Source organism: Pecten maximus, chromosome 3, assembly GCF_902652985.1.
Source record: "Pecten maximus chromosome 3, xPecMax1.1, whole genome shotgun sequence".
NCBI lineage: Eukaryota > Metazoa > Mollusca > Bivalvia > Pectinida > Pectinidae > Pecten > Pecten maximus.
In genome coordinates, this window is record NC_047017.1 from 1,224,734 (window position 1) to 1,249,214 (window position 24,481).

At 38.2% G+C, this 24,481-nt stretch overlaps 1 protein-coding gene across 1 annotated transcript; it reads right to left on the reverse strand.

Moving 5' to 3' along the window:
* Window positions 1-8,477: 8,477 nt before the first annotated feature.
* Window positions 8,478-24,404, reverse strand: LOC117322901 (DNA-directed RNA polymerases I and III subunit RPAC1-like). Its single transcript, XM_033877846.1, has 11 exons — window positions 24,264-24,404; window positions 20,245-20,316; window positions 19,452-19,559; window positions 17,857-17,989; window positions 17,388-17,504; window positions 16,559-16,608; window positions 15,873-15,938; window positions 13,739-13,805; window positions 12,507-12,626; window positions 10,843-10,959; window positions 8,478-8,647 (listed from the first exon to the last, which is right to left on the reverse strand). Exons 1-11 carry the CDS (start codon window positions 24,324-24,326, stop codon window positions 8,526-8,528), a joined length of 1,035 nt encoding a protein of 344 aa, XP_033733737.1. The 5' UTR covers window positions 24,327-24,404; the 3' UTR covers window positions 8,478-8,525.
* Window positions 24,405-24,481: the final 77 nt, after the last annotated feature.

Below are 24,481 nucleotides of genomic sequence, written 5' to 3' on the forward strand. Positions count from 1 at the left end.
ATGTCTTAGTCCATCAGAGCGAAGTCTTATTCCATAAGAACGATGTCTTAGTACATCAGAACGATGTCTTAATCTATAAGAACGATGTTTTAGTCCATCAGAACGATGTCTTAGTCCATCAAAACGAAGTCTTAGTCCATCAGAACGATGCCTTAGTCCATCAAAACGATGTTTTAGTCCATCAGAGCGATGTCTAAGTCCATCAGAACGATGTCTTAGTCTACCAGAACGATGTTTTAGTCCATAAGAACGATGTTTTAGTCCATCAAAAGGATATCTTAGTCCATCAGAGCGATGTTTTAGTCCATCAAACGATGTCTTAGTCCATCAGAGCGATGTTTTAGTCCATAAGAACGATGTTTTAGTCCATCAAACGATGTCTTAGTCCATCAGAGCGATGTCTTAGTCCATCAAACGATGTCTTAGTCCATCAGAGCGATGTTTTAGTCCATCAGAACGATGTTTTAGTCCATCAGAACGATGTTTTAGTCCATCAGAACGATGTTTTAGTCCATCAGAACGATGTTTTAGTCCATCAGAACGATGTCTTAGAACATCAAAACGATGTCTTAGTCCATCAGAACGATGACTTAGTCCATCAGAACGATGTTTTAGTCCATCAGAACGATGTCTTGGTCCATCAGAACGATGTTTTAGTCCAACAGAACGATGTTTTAGTCCATCATAACGATGTCTTAGAACATCAAAGCGAAGTCTTAGTCCATCACAACGATGTCTTAATCTACCAGAACGATGTCTTAATCTACCAGAACGATGTCTTAGTCCATCAGAGCGAAGTCTTATTCCATAAGAACGATGTCTTAGTACATCAGAACGATGTCTTAATCTATAAGAACGATGCTTTAGTCCATCAGAACGATATCTTAGTCCATCAAAACGAAGTCTTAGTCCATCAGAACGATGCCTTAGTCCATCAAAACGATGTTTTAGTCCATCAGAGCGATGTCTTAGTCCATCAGAACGATGTCTTAGTCTACCAGAACGATGTTTTAGTCCATAAGAACGATGTTTTAGTCCATCAAAAGGATATCTTAGTCCATCAGAGCGATGTTTTAGTCCATCAAACGATGTCTTAGTCCATCAGAGCGATGTTTTAGTCCATAAGAACGATGTTTTAGTCCATCAAACGATGTCTTAGTCCATCAGAGCGATGTCTTAAGTCCATCAAACGATGTCTTAGTCCATCAGAGCGATGTTTTAGTCCATAAGAACGATGTTTTAGTCCATCAGAACGATGTTTTAGTCCATCAGAGCAATGTCTTAGTCCATCAGAGCGATGTTTTAGTCCATCAAACGATGTCTTAGTCCATCAGAGCGATGTTTTAGTCCATAAGAACGATGTTTTAGTCCATCAAAAGGATGTTTTAGTCCATCAGAGCGATGTCTTAGTCCATCAGAGCGATGTTTTAGTCCATAAGAACGATGTTTTAGTCCATCAGAACGATGTTTTAGTCCATCAAAGCAATGTCTTAGTCCATTAGAAAGATATCCAAGGCCATCAGAGCGATGTCTTAGTCCATCAGAGCGATGTTTTAGTCCATAAGAACGATGTTTTAGTCCATCAGAACGATGTTTTAGTCCATCAGAGCAATGTCTTAGTCCATCAGAGCGATGTTTTAGTCCATCAAACGATGTCTTAGTCCATCAGAGCGATGTTTTAGTCCATAAGAACGATGTTTTAGTCCATCAAAAGGATGTTTTAGTCCATCAGAGCGATGTCTTAGTCCATCAGAGCGATGTCTTAGTCCATCAGAACGATGTCTAAGTCCATCAGAACGATGTTTTGGACCATCAGAACGATGTCTTAGTCCATCAGAGCGATGTTTTAGTCCATCAGAACGATGTCTAAGTCCATAAGAACGATGTTTTAGTCCATCAGAACGATGTCTTAGAACATCAAAAGGATGTTTTAGTCCATCAGAACGATGTCTTAGTCCATCAGAACGATGTCTAAGTCCATCAGAACGATGTTTTGGACCATCAGAACGATGTCTTAGTCCATCAGAACAATGTCTTAGTCCATCAGAACGATGTCCTGGACCATCAGAACGATGTCCTAGACCATCATAACGACCTTAGTCCACCAGAACGATGTCCTGGACCATCAGAACGATGTCCTGGACCATCAGAACGATGTCCTAGACCATCATAACGACCTTAGTCCACCAGAACGATGTCCTGGACCACCAGAACGATGTCCTGGACCACCAGAACGATGTCCTGGACCATCAGAACGATGTCCTGGACCACCAGAACGATGTCCTGGACCATCAGAACAATGCTGAGATAGTAAACCTTATACCAACATTGCACCAAATATGGTGTACTTTCCAAGTAACCGTTTAGGTGGTGGTTCTCCCCTACCAAATTAAGTGACGTTTGGTCACCCAAGGTTTAATGTTGAACCAGGAAAATTGACCATTGACGGAATCCATTAAGGCATTTCATTAAATTGTTGTTGTTGTTGTCCTTTAAGCGTTTTCATTTGAAGAGCTAATCATGCAATTTTGTCACGTCGACGCATCCTAACATCACGACGCAGACACCATACCTGGCCATTAGTCATTCCTCTCAACACACTCGATAGGCCTTCATCTCGGCATACTTTTGGAATTTTCTTTTGCATTTTCTTCTTTAGGTCAGATGACCTATATGTTAGCAATTTGGTTTGAAGCAGCATTGGGGAAGGTCAACCAAGGGACAAGGAGGAGAGGGACCAAAATGGACATATGGACATTTTCGTTAATAACGTGTGAAAAAAAAAAAAAAAAAAAACTAAATGGGTCAAAGGTCATGAGAAATGTCAGGGTTTTAGATTGTAAATAAGAATCTCCAATGGAATATGATCAGACATCTATCAGGCAAATTGTCTAAAAATCTGGTTTTTGGGTCTACTTCGTTACACTTTTCTTTCTTGATTATTGAAATACAGGCCTTTTTTCAGAACTTGGCCTGTATTGAATGACAACCTTAACTTTGTAAGTGGAATGAATTACAATTTACTAGTTTAACAATTCAATTCATGTATATATATAGTGTTCATGTTGGTTAAAGCTTTGAACATCATACATCGTATGCCTAAAATGTATTAATTTTTTTCACAGATGTTTTCATAAAGTGTCAGACTGAAGGGCTGTAGCACCATCGGATAACCGAAGACCAATTTTACCTGGAATTTAAAATCTATATTGTATATAAGAAATCGCCCAGATCGGTACCACAAATAGGCAATCTACAGGAATATGTTGTAGTTCAATATTATCACACAGATCGTGAGATGACAAGAAAGATCTTCAGACTCTACGGATTCAAAAACCTACGCTTTTTTAAGATCATACACCCGTCTTTTTATGTGCAAATTGATTTTAATGCGTGAATCATGTACAGCTGTAGGTAATTGGGAGATTTGACGATGTACACGGGAGATGTGACGATGTACACGGAAGATGTGACGATATACACGGAAGATGTGACGATGTACACGGTTTTAGCATTGTTAAACATATTTTAAACTACATAATCAAAGTGCCAAGGCCAGGTGTTGTGTATGAGAGATTGAAATGAAGGTGTATATCGGTAAATGCCGCCCAAAAATACGGGAAAAATATAAATAAGGGTCATGATAGCCCATCTTCGAACTCGTATTGTTAATAACAAGATCAAACAGATTAAAAACCAATTAAATTGCCTTGTCTTGTCTCGTGATAATACGAACCCCTGGAGTCAAACATTTTGTAACAAATCTGATGGCTCCGATTCTTTAACCAACAGACTGCTGCATCGCTTTGTAGTAATGGCGCTCGGTGCTGAATTAATTATCGACAAGAGATCGCAACATGAACAATATTCCCATCCTATGTGTTATCTGTAAGCTTGTTGTCGTATTTCATGTTTCACGAAAGTGTTACTTTTTTAACTGTAAGGATTTCTTATAACAAATCATACAGATCTAGAAAGCCCGTTCAAATACCGGTACTAAAAAGACATGTTTTAGTTCTGTAACTTCAAAGGTTCATCTTAGTACTGTGAATAGAAGGAGGCGTTAGTCAGATACTTGAACAATGAAAATAATGACATGTAAAAAGCTAAGGTGACACTTGAAATAAAGCAATTATACTTGCCGATAATATTGTTGATGCATTCAAAAGTGAATGCTTACTTTCAAAATTAAAACTAAAAGCATCAAAGTAAGATTTCGAAATAAAGAATTGATTTAAATTTACAGATAAAGGTTTTTCTTTTAATTGGTGTATATTATAAGATATATATTTGTTTCCTAACAAGCAATGAATAAAATTTTGGCCAGTTGAAAAGGAAGACCTAATATGGTTATATCACTTTACAAATTATAAGTTATTTGACAGTTAAGCTAGTTTCTTATTCCTTCATGATACATTCTCAAAAGCTCTGCAAATCAAATGAACTTAAGAAAAAAACTGCCATGAGGATTTTATTTAGAAAGCAATTTGCAACAATTGAATATTATTGTAGATATTATTCAAATATATTTGTACATAGTCTAGATCACCAAAACAGTTGATCTTTGTCAGTGTGGTGGAGCCGCAAAAGCTCAGTCACTTAGTGCTGAAATCAATTGTGAGCAATCCTGGAAGTCACCCCGACACCCCACCACAACATCGGCAGCATCACCTAGATCTCTTTAAATATTGTTGTGCCGCAATATACCATTACCTAATTTATCAAAGGCCAGGAAATGGCAGCCATCTTGTTACCATGTGAAATTGAGGTTATGAAAGTGCCAGGTGTCCCATGCTGACCAAAACCCCTCCCGACCATCATCTGTTGACCACAACCCCTCCCGACCATCATCTGTTGACCAAAACCCCTCCCGACCATCATCTGTTGATCAAAACCCCCACCATCATCTGTTGATCAAAACCCCCACCATCATCTGTTGCCCAAAACCCCCACCACCATCTGTTGCCCAAAACCCCCACCATCATCTGTTGCCCAAAACCCCCACCATCATCTGTTGACCAAAACTTCCCACCATCATCTGTTGACCAAAACCCCCACCATCATCTGCTGACCAAAACCCCTACCATCATCTGTTGACCAAAACCCCCACCATCATCTGTTGACCAAAACCCCCACCATCATCTGCTGACCAAAACCCCTACCATCATCTGCTGACCAAAACCCCTACCATCATCTGCTGACCAAAACCCCTACCATCATCTGTTGACCAAAACCCCTACCATCATCTGCTGACCAAAATCCCCAACATCATCTGCTGACCAAAACCCCTACCATCATCTGTTGACCAAAACCCCCACCATCATCTGTTGACCAAAACCCCCACCATCATCTGCTGACCAAAATCCCCACCATCATCTGTTGACCAAAACCCCTAGCTACCATCATCTGTTGACCAAAACCCCTAGCTACCATCATCTGCTGACCAAAACCCCTACCATCATCTGTTGACCAAAACCCCTAGCTACCATCATCTGTTGACCAAAACCCCTACCATCATCTGTTGACCAAAACCCCTAGCTACCATCATCTGTTGACCAAAACCCCTACCATCATCTGCTGACCAAAACCCCCACCATCATGTTGCCCAAAACCCCTACCATCATCTGTTGACCAAAACCCCTACCATCATCTGTTGACCAAAACCCCTACCATCATCTGTTGACCAAAACCCCCACCATCATCTGTTGACCAAAACCCCCACCATCATCTGTTGACCAAAACCCCCACCATCATCTGTTTACCAAAACCCCCACCATCATCTGTTGACCAAAACCCCCACCATCATCTGTTGACCAAAACCCCCACCATCATGTTGCCCAAAACTTCCACCATCATCTGTTGACCAAAAACCCCCACCATCATCTGTTGACCAAAACCCCTACCATCATCTGTTGACCAAAACCCCCACCATCATCTTTTGACCGAAACCCCCACCATCATCTTTTGACCAAAACCCCCACCATCATGTTGCCCAAAACTTCCACCATCATCTGTTGACCAAAAACCCCCACCATCATCTGTTGACCAAAACCCCCACTATCATCTGTTGACCAAAACCCCCACCATCATCTGTTGACCAAAACCCCCACCATCATCTGCTGACCAAAACCCCAACCACCATCTGTTGACCAAAACCCCTACCTACCACCATCTGTTGACCAAAAACCCTAGCTACCATCATCTGTTGACCAAAACCCCCACCTACAATCATCTGTTGACCAAAACCCCCACCTACCATCATCTGCTGAAGAAAACCCTGACCATCATCTGCTGACCAAAACCCCTACCTACCATCTGCTGACCAAAACTTCCACCATCCTCTGTTGACCAAAACCCCTACCTACCATCATCTGTTGACCAAAACCCCCACCATCATCTGTTGACCAAAACCCCCCACCATCATCTGTTGACCAAAACCCCCACCATCATCTGTTGACCAAAACCCCTACCATCCTCTGTTGACCAAAACCCCCCACCATCATCTGTTGACCAAAATCCCTACCATCATCTGTTGACCAAAACTCCTACCATCATATGTTGACCAAAACTTCCACCATCATCTGTTGACCAAAACCCCCACCATCATCTCTTGACCAAAACCCCCACCATCATCTGTTGACCAAAACCCCCACCATCATCTGTTGACCAAAACTCCTACCATCATATGTTGCCCAAAACCCCCACCATCATCTACTGACCAAAACCCATACCTACCACCATCTACTGACCAAAACCCCTACCTACCACCATCTGTTGACCAAAACCCCCACCATCATCTGTTGACCAAAACCCCACCATCATCTGTTGACCAAAACCCCCACCATCATCTGTTGACCAAAACCCCTACCATCATCTGTTGACCAAAACTCCTACCATCATATGTTGACCAAAACCCCCACCATCATCTGTTGACCAAAACCCCCACCATCATATGTTGCCCAAAACCCCCCACCATCATCTACTGACCCAAAACCCCACCATCATCTGTTGACCAAAACCCCCACCATCATCTACTGACCAAAACCCCACCATCATCTGTTGACCAAACCCCCACCATCATCTACTGACCAAAACCCCTACCTACCATCATCTGCTGACCAAACCCCTACCATCATCTGCTGACCAAAACTTCCACCATCATCTGCTGACCAAAACCCCTACCTACCACCATCTGTTGACCAAAACCCCTAGCTACCATCATCTGTTGACCAAAACCCCCACCTACCATCATCTGTTGATCAAAACCCCCACCTACCATCATCTACTGACCAAAACCCCTACCTACCATCATCTGTTGCCCAAAACCCCCACCATCAACTGTTGACCAAAACCCCCACCATCATCTGCTGACCAAAACCCCTACCATCATCTGTTGCCCAAAACCCCCACCATCATCTGCTGACCAAAACCCCTACCATCATCTGTTGCCCAAAACCCCCACCATCATCTGTTGACCAAAACCCCTACCATCATCTGTTGCCCAAAACCCCCACCATCAACTGCTGACCAAAACCCCTACCATCATCTGTTGCCCAAAACCCCCACCACCATCTGTTGACCAAAACCCCTACCATCATCTGTTGCCCAAAACCCCCACCATCATCTGTTGACCAAAACCCCTACCATCATCTGTTGCCCAAAACCCCCACCATCAACTGCTGACCAAAACCCCTACCATCATCTGTTGACCAAAACCCCTACCTACCATCATCTGTTGACCAAAAACCCTAACTGCCACCATCTGTTGACCAAAACCCAAACCTACCATCATCTGCTGACCAAAACCCCTACCATCATCTGTTGACCAAAACCCCTACCATCATCTGCTGACCAAAACCCCTACCATCATCTGCTGACCGAAACCCCTACCATCATCTGCTGACCAAAACCCCTACCATCATCTGCTGACCAAAACCCCCACCATCATCTGTTGACCAAAACCCCCACCATCATCTACTGACCAAAACCCCTACCTACCACCATCTGCTGACCAAAACCCCTACCATCATCTGCTGACCGAAACCCCCTACCACCATCTGCTGACCAAAACCCCTACCATCATCTGCTGACCAAAACCCCTACCATCATCTGCTGACCAAAACCCCTACCATCATCTGTTGACCAAAACCCCCACCATCATCTGTTGACCAAAACCCCTACCATCATCTGTTGACCAAAACCCCTACCATCATCTGCTGACCAAAACCCAAACCTACCATCATCTGCTGACCAAAACCAAAACCTACCATCATTTGCTGACCAAAACTCCTATCTACCATCGTCAGCTGACCACAACATTTACCACCATCTGTTGACCAAAACCTGCCATCATCTATTGACCAAAACCCACTATCATCTGTGATGCTTTAAGACTTTGTAGTCAAATGCCTCTTGTTGTGACAAGCAAATCGAGTTTGGAAATTTTCTTGTTTTGCTTTCAATGACAAGACACATACGAAGGATTGTTTTTATTTTTAATTGCACAAATATAACAAAAGAAGAAGTTAAGTTGTCCCCGGGGCCTCTGTTAGCTCTGTTAGAAATGTCCGACACTTGCCCATCAACACTCGTACAGCTTCAGTCACCAAGATATCAGGTGGCAGCACACCTGTCGACTCCACAGAAACTGAAACAGAACAAGTATAATCAATGATAGTGAAGCTCACCTGTAGCAGCCATTATAAAATGCTTATATATTTATATAACTTATCAGGATATAAAACCTCAATGACAAATCAATACATCTGATACACAAACATAAGATATTTTTGTGAACCTGGTTAAAATTCGAAAAGTAGTCTCAACTAAGATTTGATAAACAATTAAATAAAAAATTTAAAAAAAAAACAATTCAGAAAAATTTCCAAATATTTCCAACACTCAACTGCCATTCTATTAAATCTAGTCCTATGATGATTATTTGATAAGAAGGGTGTAGGATGTGTACTCCCAAAAAGTTTTTGGGTGGGACACTGAAACCGACAAGGACACCGGGGCAAAACCATTAGTTCCCAGTTACTCGTTAGCTCACAGTTACTCATATCTAGTGAGGTAAAAATCACATGTGACAAGAGAGCTAACTCTTTATGGTAGAGTTACATCTCTAAACAAACACCAGTTATCTCCCTTACATTAATAACGTGTTCTCTTAGTTGAACAACTAAACCAAATTTAATATACATATTTGTATCTAAAAATTTGAAAACAAATGTGATCACCTATGTGAAAATAAGATAAATTACTAAAATGACATAGGACTCCCACATAACAATGATAAATTACTACAATGACAATAGGATAAATTACTAAAATGACAATAGGATAAATTACTACAATGACAATAGGACTTCCACCTAACAATGATAAGTTACTACAATGACAATAGCACTTCAACCTAACAATGATAAGTTACTACAATGACAATAGTACTTCCACCTAACAATGATAAGTTACTACAATGACAATAGGATAAGTTACTACCATGACAATAGCACTTCAACCTAACAATGATAAGTTACTACAATGACAATAGGACTTCTTTCTAACAATGATAAATTACTATAATGACAATAGGATAAATTACTACAATGACAATAGGATAAATTACTATAATGACAATAGGATAAATTACTACAATGACAATAGGATAAATTACTACAATGACAATAGGATATTTACAATGTCAATAGGATAAATTACTACAATGACAATAGGATAAATTACTACAATGACAATAGGAAAAATTACTACGATGACAATAGGATAAACTCCTACACTGACAATAGGATAAATTACTACACTGACAATAGGATAAATTACTACAATGACAATAGGATGAATTATTACAATGACAATAGGATAAACTCATACACTGACAATAGGATAAACTCCTACACTGACAATAGGATAAATTACTACACTGACAATAGGATAAATTACTACACTGACAATAGGATAAATTACTACGATGACAATAGGATAAACTCCTACACTGACAATAGGATAAATTACTACACTGAAAATAGGATAAACTCCTACACTGACAATAGGATAAAATACTACACTGACAATAGGATAAATTACTACGATGAAAATAGGATAAACTCCTACACTGACAATAGGATAAATTACTACAATGACAATAGGATAAACTCCTACAATGACAATAGGATAAACTCCTACACTGACAATAGGATAAATTACTACAATGACAATAGGATAAACTCCTCCAATGACAATAGGATAAACTCCTCCAATGACAATAGGATAAATTACTACAATGACAATAGAATAAACTCCTACAATGACAATAGGATAAACTCCTACACTGACAATAGAACAAATTACTACAATGACAATAGGATAAATTACTACGATGACAATAGGATAAACTCCTACACTGACAATAGGATAAATTACTACACTGAAAATAGGATAAACTCCTACACTGACAATAGGATAAAATACTACACTGACAATAGGATAAATTACTACGATGACAATAGGATAAACTCCTACACTGACAATAGGATAAATTACTACAATGACAATAGGATAAACTCCTACACTGACAATAGGATAAACTCCTACACTGACAATAGGATAAATTACTACAATGACAATAGGATAAACTCCTCCAATGACAATAGGATAAACTCCTCCAATGACAATAGGATAAATTACTACAATGACAATAGGATAAACTCCTACAATGACAATAGGATAAACTCCTACACTGACAATAGAACAAATTACTACAATGACAATAGGATAAATTACTACGATGACAATAGGATAAACTCCTACACTGACAAGACTTACAGATAAAGTGGTCTCTGACTCGAGACAATTTCACCAGGTCCTTCAGATCATCATGGCGGTACACTTCCCTACTACAGGTATCGTGTCGAGCAGACTTAACATAGGCTGTGTTCTCTCCTGTAATAGTTAAATTCATATTGAAATTATATATCAGTGTACCTCTCCTGTAATAGTTAAATTCATATTGAAATTATATATCAGTGTACCTCTCCTGTAATAGTTAAATTCATATCAAAATCATATATCAGTGTACCTCTCCTGTAATAGTTAAATTCATATCAAAATCATATATCAGTGTACCTCTCCTGTAAAGGTTAAATTCATATTAAAATCATATATCAGTGTACCTCTCCTGTAATAGTTAAATTCATATTAAAATCATATATCAATGTACCTAATCTGTCTACTGATCAGTTTGTCAATTTTGTATACAGTTTGTACATGATACTTTTTCTTTCCTATGGAGGGGTCTTGGACCACCATTGTAGGATCTTCATTGGTTTTATGCGAGTTTGAATTTTCAAAAACTTTTATCATCTTTATTTTAATTGAGGTGCTCTATCGACAAAAGAAGGCTGTTTTAGACCATGGAACACCAGGGTCAAAGAAAACCCTACAAATCAAATTTGGGGAAGACCCACAAAATTCCTCCAGAGGATAATGTCAACTGTCAAAATCAAAGATGGCAACCTGTCAGCCATTTTATTTTTACAATTAGCTCAACTAAGAATAAAGGGAAACCTACATACTATTAAGTATTAAGTATAAGAAAAAAATCATTCCTGTCACTTTAAAGAAAATTAATAATTATAACAAGTTTCAAAGATTTGAATCCAAGATGGCAACTGATCTGTCTAGTTCATAACTGAATATCGTGTATCTGATTGATGATAATGGGCAAAACAGATACCCACGATAATATTACGACAGGAAAATAATGAGTTGCAAAGTCTAGTTAAAGATAAAGGCTTGTTTATTGGTGTATATCATAAGAGTTAAAGTCAGTGAAGCAGAAAATATAACAAGAGATCCCAAAGGGATCTTGACGCCCACTGTTAAATGATCTTTATTGTTTCTATGTCAGAATGATCTTCTTTGTGTTTTTCTGATAAAAAATCTAAATTTAATTGACACAACAAGGGACCAAGGGGAGCCTACATATGAAGTTTGAGGAATCTCCCTCTAGTACTTTTCAAGAAACAGTGATAACAAACTTCAATTCTCAAAATCAAAGATGTCCGTCTGTCGGCCAGTTTGATTTTCTGATCAAAATCCAATTGGTACAAGAAGGGACCAAGGGGAACCTACATTTGAAGTTTGAGGAATATCCCTCCAGTGCTTTTCAAGAAATAGCAATGACAAGGATTGTTTATGGACGGACGGAAGGACGTCGGACTGACCACGGATTTGAATAGCCCACCATCTGTCTAATAAACAGTGAGTTTATATATTGATATTTTGAATGATAAAATATATAGTATACCCTTATGATGATTTAATGTGTGAATCAAAATCATGTTTTTTCGTAAGATTCTCGAGTCTGATGACAGCATGGGCTATCAGAGAAATGGAACATGTTGATATGAGACTCCGGAGTCTGATGACCGCATGGGCTATCAGAGAAATGGAATACCATTAACACAAATATTTCTGTTGATACTCACCGTTCACATTCTTTATTTCTATGACTCCAGGTGAAAAGCATTTTTTCAACTTTTCTGCCAAATGATTGACTACAGGTTGTAATAAGGAGACTTCTGGCAACAGTCTGTAGGAGGCTGTAGCTGTGAAAATGGATAAAAAGTCACATGGGTAAACCATTAATATCCTGTCTGGAAAGTTACAGGGGTAAACCATAATATCCTGTCTGGAAAGTTACAGGGGTAAACCCTTAATATCCTGTCTGGAAAGTTACAGGGGTAAACCATTAATATCCTGTCTGGAAAGTTACATGGGTAAACCCTTAATATCCAGTCTGGAAAGTTACAGGGGTAAACCCTTTATATCCTGTCTGGAAAGTTACAGGGGTAAACCCTTTATATCCTGTCTGGAAAGTTACAGGGGTAAACCCTTAATATCCTGTCTGGAAAGTTACAGGGGTAAACCATTAATATCCTGTCTGGAAAGTTACAGGGGTAAACCATTAATATCCTGTTTGGAAAGTTACAGGGGTAAACCATTAATATCCTGTCTGGAAAGTTACAGGGGTAAACCATTAATATCCTGTCTGGAAAGTTACAGGGGTAAACCCTTAATATCCTGTCTGGAAAGTTACAGGGGTAAACCATTAATATCCTGTCTGGAAAGTTACAGGGGTAAACCCTTTATATCCTGTCTGGAAAGTTACAGGGGTAAACCATTAATATCCTGTCTGGAAAGTTACAGGGGTAAACCCTTAATATCCTGTCTGGAAAGTTACAGGGGTAAACCATTAATATCCTGTCTGGAAAGTTACAGGGGTAAACCCTTTATATCCTGTCTGGAAAGTTACAGGGGTAAACCCTTAATATCCTGTCTGGAAAGTTACAGGGGTAAACCCTTAATATCCTGTCTGGAAAGTTACATGGGTAAACCATTAATATCCTGTTTGGAAAGTTACAGGGTAAAACCCTTAATATCCTGTCTGGAAAGTTACAGGGGTAAACCATTAATATCCTGTTTGGAAAGTTACAGGGGTAAACCATAATATCCTGTCTGGAAAGTTACAGGGGTAAACCATTAATATCCTGTCTGGAAAGTTAGCTATGTCATATAATGTTTATCTCTGCTTTTGAAACAGTGGACTACCTTTGTAGATTATACAAATTCAGGAGTAATGTCTAAAAACAAAACCAATTTCAAAACCTACTTAACAAACTTACCAACAGGATAAAATGTTTTTACCTAACAAACTTACCCACAGGAGAAAATTTGGCGTGATCCTTTCCCAGTCCTTTTACACATTGTAGTTTTAAATCCAGCTCCTGCAAAATTTTCATTTAAATAAGTTCATATTTTGTAAATTCTGTTCAAAGCCATAATCTTCATGCCATTAGCTCTCAATTCTTGATGTCATAAGCTCTAATCCCCTGATCTGATACAACTAACAGCTTGAAGCCATACGCTCTAACACCTTGATGTCATATCCCCTACTTGATGTCATATCCCCTATCATATCCCCTACTTGATGTCATATCCCCTAACACCTTGAAGCCACAAGTCCTAACACCTTGATGTCATATCACCTAACACCTTGAAGCCATAAGTCCTAACACCTTGATGTCATATCACCTAACACCTTGATGTCATATCCCCTAACACCTTGATGTCATATCCTCTAACACATTGATGTCATATCCCCTAACACCTTGATGTCATATCACCTAACACCTTGATGTCATATCACCTAACACCCTGATGTCATATCCCCTAACACCTTGATGTCATATCACCTAACACCTTGAAGCCATAAGCTCTAACACCTTGATGTCATATCCCCTAACACCTCGATGTCATACCCCCTAACACATTGATGTCATATCCCCTAACACCTTGATGTCATATCCTCTAACACCTTGATGTCATATCCTCTAACACCTTGATGTCATATCCTCTAACACCTTGATGTCATATCACCTAACACCCTGATGTCATATCCCCTAACACCTTGATGTCATATCACCTAACACCTTGAAGCCATAAGCTCTAACACCTTGATGTCATATCCCCTAACACCTCGATGTCATACCCCCTAACACATTGATGTCATATCCCCTAACACCTTGATGTCATATCACCTAACACCTTGAAGCCATAAGTCCTAACACCTTGATGTCATATCACCTAACACCTTGAAGCCATAAGTCCTAACACCTTGATGTCATATCACCTAACACCTTGATGTCATATCCCCTAACACCTTGATGTCATATCCTCTAACACATTGATGTCATATCCCCTAACACCTTGATGTCATATCACCTAACACCTTGAAGCCATAAGTCCTAACACCTTGATGTCATATCACCTAACACCTTGAAGCCATAAGTCCTAACACCTTGATGTCATATCACCTAACACCTTGATGTCATATCCCCTAACACCTTGATGTCATATCACCAACACCTTGAAGCCATAAGTCCTAACACCTTGATGTCATATCACCTAACACCTTGAAGCCATAAGCCCTAACACCTTGATGTCATATCACCTAACACCTTGAAGCCATAAGTCCTAACACCTTGATGTCATATCACCTAACACCTTGATGTCATATCCCCTAACACCTTGATGTCATATCCCCTACTTGATGTCATATCCCCTAACACCTTGAAGCCATAAGCCCTAACACCTTGATGTCATATCCCCTAACACCTTGATGTCATATCATCTAATACCTTGATGTCATACCCCCTAACACCTTGATGTCATATCGCCTAACACCTTGAAGCCATAAGCCCTAACACCTTGATGTCATATCACCTAACACCTTGATGTCATATCATCAAATACCTTGATGTCATATCCCCTAACACCTTGATGTCGTACCCTCTAACACCTTGATGTCATATCACCAAATACCTTGATGTCATATCCCCTAACACCTTGAAGCCATAAGCCCTAACACCTTGATGTCATATCACCTAACACCTTGATGTCATATCACCTAACACCTTGATGTCATATCACCTAACACCTTGATGTCATACCCTCTAACACCTTGATGTCATATCACCTAACACCTTGATGTCATATCCCCTACTTGATGTCATATCCCCTAACACCTTGATGTAATACCTTCAACACCTCGATGTCATACCCCCTAACACCTTGATGTCATACCCTCAACACCTTGATGTCATACCTGTATCTCCTTTCTCCCCATTATAACTGTGTTTTACCTAGAATACCTGTCTGGTCCCTGACTGTAACTTTTCTCCCCTAAAATTTACCCGTCTAGCTTCCATTAACTTTTGTATCAATCCAAACCTACCTGGCATGTATTGTAATTTGTTTACCTGTCTATATTAATAGTTGTTTTACAGACATACCTGCCCAGGTCGTAACTTTGCTATCAGGATATCATCGTTTACCGGCCGTATGTCACCCTCTTTGAACTGTAATAGTATAAAAGGTGTAATCAAAATACCGTAATATATTGATTATTGCTAGGGTTGCAAGATTCATTGAGTTTAACCTCATCAAACTCAGTATCTCAAAACTCACATGAATTTTCTACATCATTAAAAAATTGAAGTCCATTTTGAAAACTCCTCCATACACAGATTATATTTTTCCACTACCTCCAACATATTTAAGTGACTTTGTACATATACTGTATAGTTGGTATATAAATTTCATGGGGCTAATATTTTGCAGATGTCTTAGCCGGAACTTACTTGCAGGCATTAAATTTTGCACAACACCGCCTTGTAAACGTTCTGCAGTTAACAATTGTTTGTCTATATATATATAAATATTTACTATTTATTTTTGTTCTATAGTTAGTTGCTGTGAACACACCGATATTAAATCCCCGATAAATATTACCGGCTATACAATATGTTATTGTCCTATTGTAGCACAAACAAAACCTAGTGAAATCTAGGTCATTTACAGTAACTTTACAAGTTTCTTTTGATGAATGTAAACAAAGTTATGAATGAAATAGGATTTTAACTTAGATCACTGAAAGTCAATTCATCATGGAATAGGTGAAGGTGTATGAAAAACTTACTATTTCAGCTTGTTTTCCAACAGGAATCCATTTGAAATGTTTTGTTGTTACTGACAAAAATAGAAATAAAACAACTTTGCATTATAAGTCTAAAACTGAGGTTGTAAAACTTTTCTATCACAGGTTTTGTAAACAACAAAAAATAACCCATTTTATAAACAACACATTTTAAAAAACAACAACATAAAATTTATTTCATATATCCTGTTACAAATTTGTGTGGTTTACATCTAAAGTAAAAGATGAATACTTTTTAGAATAAAGTGCACATATTAAAACTAATTGAATCGAGATCATGGCAATTGAAAATTGAACCAATTCAATATTTAATCCTTCCAGGTAAACCTGATGTTATCCAAAACATGCCTTCATTATGACACCTTGTAGAGCCACCAAATAAGGCCATCATAAATTAGCTCCTATGATTCTCATCCCTGTGTGCCCCTATTTGGTGACCTTGCCCTTTTTTAAAAACCAATTTTTGAGAGCGAAAATGGAATACAAATAATTTTTACTGGTCGGGACCGTCCCCCTTTAACAATATTTCCCTAACTGGACTCTAGCCCCATATGACCATACCTACTGTTGATACAATAAAAAATTTAATTTGTCAATTCAGATGAGAATCTAGGAATTATTTTATTACTGTGTCCCAATGAGTTAAAGCCCTGTAACTTCATCATCATAACTGCTAGTTATTATCTAGGATGTAAAACATCATAAACTTCCCAGATTAGATATGGATTTGTACAGTGATTGTAACTTATACATTAATAACTTGTGATGTCCAGACTTTGTCCAAACGTTCTAATCCGAGGATTGACCTTACCTTTGTGGTCTTTGTAGAGTTCGTCAGGGTCAGTGGTGTCCTTGGCATGGCTATTTTTTGTACATTTGACCTTCAGCTGGAACTCGATCGTGTCTTCTGCTGTTCCTTCTGTGTCACCTGTTAATGGTATAAAGGTCTTTAGAATGTTTTGTGACATATTAGGTCCCCTGTTGTATATTAGGTAAAATGTCAATATTTTAATTCGATGATTAACTAGACCTGGGACATATGTTGTTTAGTACAGACAATCCTGTTTTAAAAATGTCCCTTATTTCAATGTAATTCTTAATTTGTTTATATCTTTTTATTTATATAATAATAAAATATTAATGTATATAGCATGTAAAAAGCCAGGCTAAGAGGGTTCAGTGAATATCACAACCTCTTAAGAGTCATGCAGACAAGCCTCTGATATTATTATCTGGTTTGTATATGAATGACTTTGGGTACAGGAGAATGATATACTCACCATCAGACCTGTACTCAAACAGACGTGGGTCTGCCTTGATGGGGATGAGGCCTAGTCGGTGGGACAGTACCTCATCCTGTATGATTGACGTATTGTTGTAGATGTACACCTTCTCTATGGCCATGGTCGGTACCTAGGGTAAACCAACAAACACTTAGATAGGGTCTACTAGCACACCTTTAGTCAAGGTCAACTTACACACCTTTAGTCAGGGTCAACTAGCACACTTTAGTCAGGGTCAACTAGCACACTTTAGTCAGGGTCAACTAGCACACTTTAGTCAGGGTCAACTAGCACACTTTAGTCAGGGTCAACTAGCACACTTTAGTCAGGGTCAACTAGCACACTTTAGTCAGGGTCAACTAGCACACTTTAGTCAGGGTCAACCTACATACACTTAGATAGGGTCAACTAACACACCTTTAGTCAGGGTTAACTAACACACCTTTAGTTAGGGTCAACTTACACACCTTTAGTCAGGGTCAACTAGCACACTTTAGTCACGGTCAACCTACATACACTTAGATAGGGTCAACTAACACACCTTTAGTCAGAGTCAACTAACATACCTTTAGTTAGGGTCAACTAGCACATCTTTAGTCAGGAACAACTAGCACACCTTTAGTTCGGGTCACATAACACACCTTTAGTCAGGGTCAACTAACACACCTTTAGTTAGGGTCAACTAGCACACTTTAGTCAGGGTCAACTAGCACATCTTTAGTCAGGGTCAACTAGCACACCTTTAGTCAGGGTCAACTAGCACACCTTTAGTCAGGGTCAACTAGCACACCTTTAGTTAGGGTCAACTAGCACACCTTTAGTTAGGGTCAACTAGCACACCTTTAGTCAGGGTCAACTAGCACACCTTTAATCAGGGTCAACTAGCACACCTTTAATCAGGGTCAACTAGCACACCTTTAATCAGGGTCAACTAGCACACCTTTAGTGAGGGTCAACTAGCACACCTTTAGTGAGGGTCAACTAGCACATCTTTAGTCAGGGTCAGCTAGCACATCTTTAGTCAGGGTCAACCTACATACACTTAAGATTGGGACAAATAGCACTCCTTTAATTAGGGCACAGAAAGGACAAAAAAACAAGTACAGAGCAGTGAAACCCGGGGGACTCCAGGTTTCCTCTCTGTCCATTTTTTTTTTTACAAATGTATGGAACATCAAAGTTTGTCAGCACTCTAGTAGCTTCATTCCTTGAGGGATTGTTATCAATCTTCACACAATGATAAAGGACCATAATATCTCTTCAGGGTTTTTGGGTCAAGGTCTTGGTTAATAATTTTAGCAGGGGCCTGTAGGGAACATGTATTGCTTTAGCAATACCCAGTGTGCTTGCTACTCTGGTGATTGACATAGAAGGTCATCTTACTTCAATTACTTTCAAACAGAAGAAATAAATATACACATCATTTAACAGTAAGATATAAATCAGAAGTGTTTCAGCTCTAGTAGCTGGATCACAGACACTGTTTACTTTAATGTCAACTGATATATGTGTCATTAACAATAGCAATAATTAACAATTAACAATAGAAAAAGACTTAGGCGATTCAAATTGATTTTCATATAAATTCTTACCTCAGACAGTAGAATTCTGCGGAATGCATTTGCAATGGCAGCATCAATGCCTATCATATCAAATTCCAGTTCGTCGTCGCCCATCTTCACCACATCGACACGGAAATTCTACAATAAATTTAAACACATGGACATGCTTTAGTATTAATTTAAATGGGTACATTCCATTCTGTACAGTACTATTCCAAAGAACACCTTTATATCTAATCCACAAATACTGTCAATCAAATCTGTCAAGTGATAGATAAATTGTTGGTGAAATACATATCTCTCCATATTTACATGAATATCAGATGGAGAAGTTCTTATATATTTATATAATTTATATAGATATATATATATAGATATACATAGATGTAGACTATCTCATCTTATTTTTAACTGTTTGGATGATTTGCATTAAAGATGCTACACATGTACAGCACCGACAATGGTAAATTATATATTACTCAAAATATGATTTCCTTATAGAAACTATAGTTTAATTAACCCCTTCCCCATGAAAAGTGTGAGACTCCATAATCATAAAAGGCACAATTTTGGTAAAGCATCTTAAGACCCTTCCATCTACGAAGATTATCTGGGTATTGGGGAACCGTAAAATGGAAACAACTTTGGTTAACCTTTGGGCATGGAAGGTTTCTACAAAATTTCAAAGAAACTGGTTCAAGGGTTTCAGAGATGAAGTTGAAAATGTAAATTGCTTATGGATGCAGAACTGATGAGTTATAGTCAAAAGACAATTGGAATGGGTCACTTGAGACTTTAAGTCTAAGGTAACATAAAAATATACCTTTTCAAATTTCCTTTGACTCCAGACATCATCGTATCCCTCATATGCACCAGGGTAACTGGTACTGTTTACCTAAGATAGGAAACAAACTTCATAAGTTAAACCAAACAAGAGGCCCAGAGGGCATGTATCGCTCACCCTAGTTATTTGAGCAAACATAAAAATAATGTAGTCATGTTATATTTGTTAGTGTCTAATTATAATAATGCTACATTATATTTGTATGATTATGGGGTGGAGATCTCAACTGCTTCAAAGATATAACCTAGAAACGAAGTCAAGACTCAACATGATTGTTTTTTAAAGAAACCTAAAAAGTCCTTTGGGGTGGGGAAAGACCCCCTGGGCTTATTTTTACATCAGAACTGTGTTCATATCTTGATCTTAATAGTTTCAAAAATGCAAGAAGTCCTTTATAGTAATATATACACCGTAAAAACTCATGTAATTTGCGCACCAGTGTAATTTGCGCAGGTACTTTTGGGGCTGAAAATGCTGAAAAAAACTTCTATCGGTATATTTTGCCCATGAAAAATTTTGACCAAAAACGATGTCCTGGTGTAATTTGCGCTGGTACTTTTTGGGGCTGAAAATGCTAAAAAAAACTTCTATCGGTATATTTTGCCCATGAAAAATTTTGACCAAAAACGATGTCCTGGTGGTCCCGAAAATGATGTATGAAAATGACACTTACACAGATTAGCACAAAACTTTGCTTAAAATCATTCTAATAAATACTTGATGATTATAATAATATAATTATTTTGTATTTGTAATAAGGAAATAGCAAAATTGCGTCTTTATTTTCTTTAAATCGACCGTAAGTGGAAAACTAACTATACTTACGGTAACCTCCGCACAGACGGCACTATGAACATTTATCAGCTCAAACTTACACACACTTTCAAAGAAAAGTAAAATTAAGTAATCACTTTTGCATATATTGCCACAAGTGTCTAATTAATCTAATTATTTAACCCAATAAAGCTTATAATGCAGTAATTGACGACAGGAATAATGTCCACTTGGATGTGGGTGTTGCATATGTATAGTACGCTTCCCTCAGAACCGCTACTGTAGCTGTTGGTAACTGTCCTTAAGGCTGGTATACTAAGTCAAATTGATCCCTTTTGCCCTGCCCTTGAGGGATCGGATCAGCCCATCATTTGCATAAATTTGAATACCAGCCACCTAGGAATGCTACCGCTGAAACATTGTTGTCATACATTGCTTAGGTCCAGCGAAGAAGTTGTTAATACTGTCAAATGGACCCCATTTGGCCCCAATCCTCGGGCTCTGCCCCGTCATTAGTATAAATTTGAATCCCACCCACCTAGGGATGCTGCCACTGAAATATCAATGGCATGCATTGCTTAGGTCCAGAGAAGAAGTTGTTAATATCAATATTGCCAAATGGACCCCCACCTAGGGATGCTTCCTACCAAATTTGGTTAAATTCTGATCAGCAGTTCAGAAGAAGAAGTCAATTGTGTTGACGGATGGACGCCAGACGCCACAGTATGGCATAAGCTCATGCACCTTGATCCTTCGGACCAGGTGAGCTAAAAATGAGAGTATGTCACACCTCAGGGTCATGAAATTCACAATTTTGGTAAAGCACATTAAAGACCCTTCCATATATGAAAAGTATTGGATTCAGCCATATCTGGATATGGAGAAGAATTTTGCAATTTCAGTCAATTTGATCTATTTTGGCCCCATCCATCGGCCAGTCATAGCCAATATATGCAAACCAACAAACTGCCATACCATATTGATAAATCCAACCAAATTTTGATTATTTCCAATGACAATCCAACAAATGATGCTAATAAAATGATTTGCCTATATAAACTACAATTATATTTCCTTTTAAGAATGTAACATTAGAAGTCACCAATATTGGAAAGAATTTACCATTTCACACAACAGGCAGGAACAATAGAAGGGCCCAGAAGGCCTAAAAGAACCTCAATTTACATTTTATAGCTGGACCTTTGTTCTAAAGGTCTGACAAATATTTATACATTTTATATTCAGATAAGTTAGGTTGTAGAGGTACATTTACAATATATTAATGTAAAGATGAATCAAATGTTTGGGGTTACATTATTATAAACATGTTTTTTTTTTCATAAACATCTTGTTGCTTAAAAAATAGATGTAAAGAATAATCAAAATATACTTTTTAAAATATTGATCAATATTTTTTATGCATATTTTGTGTGAACTCAAAACAAAGGAAGATTATTTATTGTTGATCTATTTAATAGCAAGGGAAGTAACTCTTGCATCTCTTAGTGACTTGCTCTTCATCAAATTATGCAGCATGAAATAAGTTGCAGAAGTATTGGTATGATGTTTTTTTTATTATTTCATTATTTGTTTTCTTGTGAGAACAAAATACAAGGGCACAATGGGCCCGAATCGCTCACCTGCAATGCAGTGATCTTTTTATATATGGATCCTGCAGTTATTTGAAAGCATGCTACAGGGCCAATATAATGTCTCTCGGCACTTTGGCTATTCAGAACTCATTTAAAGATTTAAGCATACTTGACCGACGTGACCTTGAATGTGAGTCAGAGTCATTCATTTGAACAAACTTGGAAGCCCTTCACCCTAGCATGTTACAGACCCAATATCAACTCCCTGGGACTCTTGGTTATTGAGAAGAAGTCGTTTAAAGATTTTAGCCTTTTTGACTCCTGTGACCTTGAATGAAGGTCAAGGTCATTCATTTGAACAAACTTGGGAGCCCTTCACCCCAGCATGCCACAGGCTAAATATTAGGTCACTGGGACTCTTGGTTATTGAGAAGTCGTTTAAAGATTTCAGCCTATTCGATCCTTATGACCTTGAATGAAGGTCAACTTTATTCATTTGAACAAACTTGGTAGCCCTTCACCTCAGCATGGTACAGGCCCAATATTAGGTCTCTGGACCTTTTGGTTATTGTGAAGAAGTTGTTTAAATGGAAAAGTTGAAGCCAGACGTACGGACGACGGACGCCGTGCCACGGCATAAGCCCACTTGCCCTTTGGGCAGGTGAGCTAAAAAAAAAATAGAAAAAAAACCCATACTCTTAGCTAAGTAATTGATGGCTTCAAATAAACGACTGAATGTCTCTAATACCTAGATAGTATGTAAATGTATTTAACGATTCATGGCAGCAAATCTAAGTTTAAACCTCTCTATATTATTATTCAATAATTAGAAGAGAGAGAGTGAGAGACCATTGTGTATCTGAAATACTGAAATTATATGTATTGAACTTGTACTGAGGCGTTGAGTTCTTCTTTCAATTAATTGGCTAATCTGATGATCTGTGATCATTCTTGAGACCTGAAAAGGCTTGAGTGAGGAACCTTCAAGTAGAGGCGAAGGCGAGATTTGCTTCAATACCTTAATAATGAAATAATTATATGTGATTATCAATACTTCTTTCATAACTGCGATTAAAAACTGTGAAGCTTCTCACTGATTATAGGGAATATCTATTATCTAATGAGCTGCTCCACTCTATATGTAAATGAGCCGCAGAAAATTGTCATACATGCATGCAAAATGTTTTTTTTTTTTTTAAGAATGCTAGACAAAGCCACGCATCAGAAGCCTACATGCCGATCAGACGTACTGTTTGTACCGTGAAGGCAAAGGAAAGGAGTGGTCAAAATCACATCATAAGTCTGTTAGACAAAAATAAAAGATGAGCTAAACTTGAAAAGCCACCATGAATTGTCAATGAAACATCTCAGCATTGGATAAACATTTGAACATAATCATAATTCAATCAATATTAATTAGGAACATTTACAATAGGTTTAATTAACTAAATTGATTCCGATCAAAACTGTTTTCAATATGTCCGAATGTTGTTTATTAACATCCACTGCTAGTTTTCAGTTGTGCGCATACAAATACAGCTACGTTAAGCTTAGGCCTTAGTATCATATCGATAAACAAAGTAGAACTAATTCTTTAAAAAAGAAAAATAAGAAATAAATATAAATAATAACATTTTCTAATCCGTGTTCTTTGAGTGTCACTCTTGTCCTGGCATCATGTATTCGGTCTTCCATAATTACTGACTACCACTCCGTTTAGACATCCGATTCATAAACCGATTGGATTGCACGTTGTTTTGATATTTTCTATGTTAAAGAGACGCTTATTCACATTCACCCATATCCGTCTACTTAAACACTTCAATCACCACGATGAACATGTTAAATCC